The sequence below is a fragment of the Wasmannia auropunctata genome, unplaced genomic scaffold, assembly GCF_000956235.1.
Source record: "Wasmannia auropunctata unplaced genomic scaffold, wasmannia.A_1.0 LD334829.1, whole genome shotgun sequence".
NCBI lineage: Eukaryota > Metazoa > Arthropoda > Insecta > Hymenoptera > Formicidae > Wasmannia > Wasmannia auropunctata.
Genome location: NW_012028061.1, coordinates 36,585 through 42,748, shown reverse-complemented (window position 1 = coordinate 42,748; position 6,164 = coordinate 36,585). Strand labels below are relative to the sequence as shown.

The following is a 6,164-nucleotide window of genomic DNA, read 5'->3' as shown; positions in this document are numbered from 1 at the left end:
GACGTGTGCTCTTCCGATCTATTATGGACTAACTTGTATCTTAACTAACAATAAGTTAAATTTTTAGACTGTTAACTTTAACTTAACTTAGTTAAAAAAATATATTAACTTACCCAACCCTGCTGTCCGTTAATTTGACTGTCTTTTAACTATTTCAATTCTATTTATGCTCATTTAATTTATATAAATTTATAATTTTATGATTATTATGATAAAATGAGAGAATGCAAGATGATTCAAATCATTATTATCATTTATGATGATCCGCGTTCTCTATGCAATTTTCGACTCCCTTTGGAATGTTTACTATATCACTTGGTCTTGCAACCATTGAGTGATACTTTATAGAGATTACAATATCAATCAGAGTCCGAGAACCTATTTTTTTAATGTAAGACAATGTATCACATTGTAGACAATGATCATTGGAAATGGTCCGAAGAGAAGTTACAAGTGACTCTTATTTATCCTGTTTAAATTTGCGGTTTAATTTTAAATATCAAGAATGCTCTGATATACAAAAGTCCAAAGTCAAATGCTCTTGAAAAAAAAAAACATTTTATTTGTACATTATGAAATTATTTTTACTTTTGACGCAATTAATTTTATCTTTTTTTAAATACCGTTCACAAAAACCTAAGATTCTGTTTGACATTACATTCAATTTAAATTTTATTTTGGGATTTATTTTCTTTATGTACACTAAGTTTCACACTAAGAACGATCTAATCGGTCGAAACATCTGTATTAATATTTGTTTATTCAATAAAAAGAACATAATAACCCGTTTGACTCTTTTGACCTCTTTCATTTATTGCTGATTTTTAATCGTTAAGAACTCTTAAATTTAATCTTTTTAGTTTCTCTTATAACTTATTATTTGAAATAAATTGTTTAATGTATATATATGCATGTATATAACTAGTAGTGCACAATATATAATTTGGCAACTCTGTATAACCATTTCATCATAATGAATCAATATTATTTATTACCTCGTACTCGTGCGGTAATACTGTCGACTTATATCTTGCAAATGTTGACTGATTAGTGTTCTTAAAAATACACATATTCCTCTCTGCGGTATGTATCTTTGATTTAATGTCATCTGCTTTGTCAAAGTTATACTCCTTACATTCTCTCTCATCCTTGATTGAAGGATTAACTAACAAGGTTACTCCATACTTGCATTCTCTTTTAGGAGATGTGAATCCAATCTTTAAGGAATCTTAGATAAAAGGCAAAAATACAATTAATGGAATACAATTGGACGTAATCGTTCTGGAAGTTAATTACTCCACTTGAAAGTGACATACCATCTCCGTCACTCGTATCATCCAACCACACATCAAAAGTCATAACGTAAGGAACATCTTCCTCGGTACAATAATCAATAAATCCAACTGAAGAATTATATCCAACTGTGCTGTAATTATTTTTGTCCTCAGGATATTTCTGTTTAAATTTGTACTGAAAAACAAAGTAAGATACACACGATGGTTACAGATATATAATTAATACATAGAATATGTTATTTTTGCGAAGTTTATTGCATAACTCACATTGCACCGATCACCGAGTGAATATAATCCATCTGTTTGTACACTCAGAACAAGCAAGAGAAGAGAAACACTGTACATTATCCTCTCTTATTTAAGAAAAATATTCACCACTTTTTGAAACGCTACATGCAATGTATCGTGCTGTGTGGTTAACGAGTAGTATTTCGACTATATATATATATATATCTATATATATATGTTTGATCCGATTTTTATTTAAAATAAATTTTTCATTAAACGTGTACATTTATCTGTGTAATGGCAATGAACTGAAATGCAGGCTACGCTTGCGTCTCACTTTTTGCCTTTATTGTAACCTTTATCATATTTATTCTATTCGGTCAATAGTAATGAACGTTAATGTGAACAGTAATCGAGATTACCATCGGTTTGTCACAGACGATTATGAATGTACGGACCAGCTACGCCGTACGCGTCTGCTGGCTGCTACGTCCGGCGTCAGGAGTGGTCGCGTTTAGCGGAATGTTTATTTTGAGCGCAACAGGAGCGTGCCGTTTGACCACGTTGCGATTGACCGCAGCCACTCACAGTGACTGGTACTTGGAGATTTTCCACTGGACCAACCAATCAGAAAGAGAGATATGCATTTCGGGCGATTTAGGGAGCAGGCGGAGATCGTTCAATGTTTTTTTTTTATTTACATCCAATTTACTTTTTAAATCCAAAAATCTTAATCAAAGAATATAATAGTCTTAGTGTCCGAAAGTTTTGTAATAAATGTTAAACAGAAAGTGAAATAACGATTGATTTATTGCATGTCAGCTGTAAATTTTTTTCACTCTATTTTTATTAAAATCGTGATTTTTGCTTGCACTAAAGAATAAATAAGATTTTCTGCTCAAGCTAGATTACGAAATATTACAGGGTGGACTCATTTCTCTATACCTCTCCCTAAATATTTTTTCTTATGCCTTTTACAAAAAATTATTTCAAACAAAAGTTTTGTATAGTTTGAAGAGGCATAAAATTATAATAAATGATAAAATAAATTTTCGAAAAAAATTGAAACTTGGAGAAAGTTTATCATTACAATTTTTTTAAATAAAATTATGATTTTTTTACATAATGTAATTCTTCTAGTTATTCTGCATATAAAAGTATATTGAAGACATAGAGCTACAAAAAAAATCAATAATTTATGAAATATTTTATTTTGGCATATTTTATGACAAAATATTAAATTGGCAATCATCGAGTTCAATTACTCCAAATACTGTAATTGTTAAAAATTTTTTTCGTGCTGATTAAATTATATATTTTTAGATGTAGAACAAACGTTTTATCTCAGCGAAAACTTCCAAACAGTTGCAAATTAAAATAAAAATGGAGCGCTTTTCTAATATGAGTTTCAGTACGCGTATGTAACAATTTAGGAAAGTTTGTCGCAAATGCGTTCCGAAACTCATCGAGGAAGAACCGCGAGGTGAACAGTGCTCCGCGCGCGAATTGTCACGATTCTATCAGATTTGAGAAATTGAGGAGTGTTCAGTGTTGTCAGTTGTTGGCTGTGAGAGGTGAGTGCAGGTAAGTGAAGAACGCCACGCGGAAAGAATGGGACGGACAATTTATGCTGAGGAACACCTTCGCACGTATTTAGCATCTTTAACGAAGCCGGATGGATACGTGATAGGACTGATTTTAGGACAGGTGTGATTTCCTCTAGCTTCCTCTCGCGGTCATATATTAACACTCTCGTTTTTAACATATGCGATAAACAAGTGGAAATGCAATTTTGTGATATTAATATATTTTTAAGTTACCATAATTTAACAACTCAAGCAGCAACTGTTACATATATATTTTTTCTCTTTAATCGTTAGATCTTATGGCAAAATATTTTAAAACTTAGTCTTAAGTTGTATGTATAACATTGTTTGACTATCTTCTGTTTGATACCAGAGTGCTGGGCAAAAGGATTACATTGTTCACTTAGCGAAGACACCACCTCCTCTCACGAAAAATGTTGTGGAAGAAACGTTAATTAGTTCCGCAGCGCCTGCAGAACAGGATACAACAAATACATATATCAGATCTGTTAGAGATATACCTATGAGCTGGGTCGCTGATCATGCTAAACATGTATGTCACAGTCTTCTTGGCACAATTATGAAATACAATTCAATTCCTTATTTTTATGAATAATTTAATTATTATAGACAAACAAGTAAAAACAAAAGAATTTAAATGTTACATGTTTAGAATTATTTGTCAATACGATATGTCAATAACTTTTTATTTACAAAAATAATTATAAAATTTAATTTATATCTGTCATATAATATATAAACATTCCGACAAGTAATTAAATAGATATATCTAAATATATAAATAAACGAAGAAAAAAGAGAAATTATTGACGAGCAACCTAGTGTATTATATAAAGATGATTATATGGCCATGTTTTGTTTCATTTACAGGTTACAAGAATGTTGCCTGGTGGAATGTGGGTACTTGGCATATTTATTGTTGGACCTGAGGATACTTTAGACAATACTAGCAATGTACAAAAGCTTAAGTCGGTTCTTGGTGCAATTCACAAAACTTTATCGTGGAATAATAAGTATCTCTGTGGAAATAATCAGGATGAGAAGCTTATATTAAGTTTCAACAGTGTCACACAAAAGTATGCTCCCCTGAGTTTGTCAGACAGAAATTTAAATTGTGTGCTGTATCCTGATTATGTTTTAGTAATTAGAGTCCTTTACCTTCAGATATATTTGCAAATCTATAGACATTGCTAAGGACAGTATGTTAAAACCAGCCGATTGGAAATTCCAAGAAAAAGCAACCAAATGGCATCAACTTGAAGCTCTGGTAGATTTTGACAGATTGTATCTTATCGCTGCAGACAAGGATCCTGAAACCCTCAAAAAACAATTACAGGTTTAAAAGAAAACGAATGAACAATTATTATTTTTAGAATGCCGCATTAAAGATGTTAAATTTTGCAGAATATTTTGACAAACGTAGCAGATTTAATCGATTCTTCGCTCGTCGTTATTGAGGGAGAAGTCAGATCTTCGGATGACACATTGGAAATACTTGGCAAGAAAAAGAAGAATAGCAAAGAATGTAAAAAGACAAACGATAACAATAATTCACTTCAAGTTAGCCTATACATTCCCTGTGTGAGTATGAAAATTTATTTAATGTTTATAAGAAGAGATATTAAGGAATTAATTTAATTGAAATTTTATTTTATTAGTTACAAAATAACAGTGATATGAATATAAGAACAACGTCATGCAGCGCATCGATACGATTAATTGGACAGTTAGTCAGTAGAACATTTGTACATCATAGAGCCAGTATTGCAGAGGCCAATATGGCTGTGAAAGAAGATATAGTGAGATCTCTGGCAAGCAGACTGGAAATGCACTGGGATAGTCTGATAGAGGAAGAAAATGGTTCTCCCGAAGGTAAATCGCGAATGCGAGATATGCGATATAAAATAATAAAATTTTTTTTATATTTATGTTCTGCATAAATATCACCCTTGCAATTTGTATTTTCAGAAAATATCACGCTGCACGAACCACCGAGACGGGTGTTGATAGCGTTACCGGAAAATAAAGTTACGTTATCGGATTATCTGTTTCCCGGCGAAGGGCCGCAAGAGGCGTTATTGTCATTGCAGGAACTTCTAGATCTCGAAGTGCAAGAAAGTCAGGTTCAAAAGGAGATCGAGCTGCAAGCTGGTAAGTAGAAAGATGTAAAGTATCATCGCATAATAGCAATTCGAAGTCGCATGTTTTATTTAATTGTAATTGAATATGTTAACGCCAGATCCTATAGAATTCTACTGCCAAAGCGACGTCAATACCAAACCGTTGGACAATAATGCTGATATGAATAGAAATCGTCAAATGACCATTTACCTTACCGGCTTAAGTGTTGCGTTTATTATATTGTTGATAGCCGTCTTCGTGCACCAATTCATGATTTAATATATACATACGTATTTTATTCACAGTGAACGCATGAAATACAGCACAGTTTGTTCATATGTTATGTAACATACAATGTTTAAAAAAAATATATAATATGTATTTTGAAATCGTGTAAATTTCGATGTAAAATTTTAAATTATTTAATATACACATTTTGAAAGTTTGCGTGCAATACAAATTACCTTTAATCAATTCTTTATTCTTATAAAATAGAATTTTCACATACACACGAACGCGCGCATGCGTACGTCGTGCGTGCGTGTGTGTATAAAATATATATTAGATATAAAAGTATTTGAAAATGTAATTGTGAGAATTTAAATAAAATTTTACTTTATTACGTATGTGTGTGTATTCAGATATGACAAAACTTTGAGCGTGAAATGAAAATAATGTATGGTTTGTTTATCTTTTGCATACATTTATGTTATTCTTTTTTATTAATATATTTTGAGGAAAATAAAATAATACAAATATTTTTAACTTGCTTTATATTATATATGGATTTTATTGTAACATCTACATAATATATACATATACCATATCATATACATGTACTTTTATATATACAAAAGAATAGTAGTAATCTTAAAATTTTTAGTCTTTGTAATGGCAATCCCCTTATAACATC

General features: G+C 31.3%; 2 protein-coding genes and 1 long non-coding RNA gene across 3 annotated transcripts in view; 2 read left to right on the top strand and 1 right to left on the bottom strand.

The window, feature by feature from the left end:
• Positions 1–1,554, top strand: part of LOC105457984 — a 2,692-nt gene extending 1,138 nt beyond the window's left edge. Inside the window, exons 2-3 of the long non-coding RNA XR_975470.1 lie at positions 1,202–1,362; positions 1,449–1,554. This is a non-coding gene — a long non-coding RNA (uncharacterized LOC105457984). The remainder of the gene's footprint in view (positions 1–1,201; positions 1,363–1,448) is intronic.
• Positions 1–2,044, bottom strand: part of LOC105457985 — a 9,368-nt gene extending 7,324 nt beyond the window's left edge. Inside the window, exons 1-3 of the mRNA XM_011702988.1 lie at positions 1,563–2,044; positions 1,317–1,470; positions 996–1,228 (exon numbers count right to left, since the gene is read on the bottom strand). Coding sequence (XP_011701290.1) covers positions 996–1,228; positions 1,317–1,470; positions 1,563–1,640 — 465 coding nt within the window. The 5' untranslated portion in view covers positions 1,641–2,044. The remainder of the gene's footprint in view (positions 1–995; positions 1,229–1,316; positions 1,471–1,562) is intronic.
• A 957-nt stretch (positions 2,045–3,001) lies between these two features.
• On the top strand, positions 3,002–5,711 carry LOC105457983 (protein odr-4 homolog). The gene is made up of 8 exons (XM_011702986.1): positions 3,002–3,230; positions 3,483–3,662; positions 4,001–4,206; positions 4,295–4,466; positions 4,535–4,711; positions 4,789–5,002; positions 5,099–5,281; positions 5,370–5,711. Exons 1-8 carry the CDS (start codon positions 3,135–3,137, stop codon positions 5,528–5,530), a joined length of 1,389 nt encoding a protein of 462 aa, XP_011701288.1. The 5' UTR covers positions 3,002–3,134; the 3' UTR covers positions 5,531–5,711.
• The last annotated feature ends 453 nt before the right edge of the window (positions 5,712–6,164 follow it).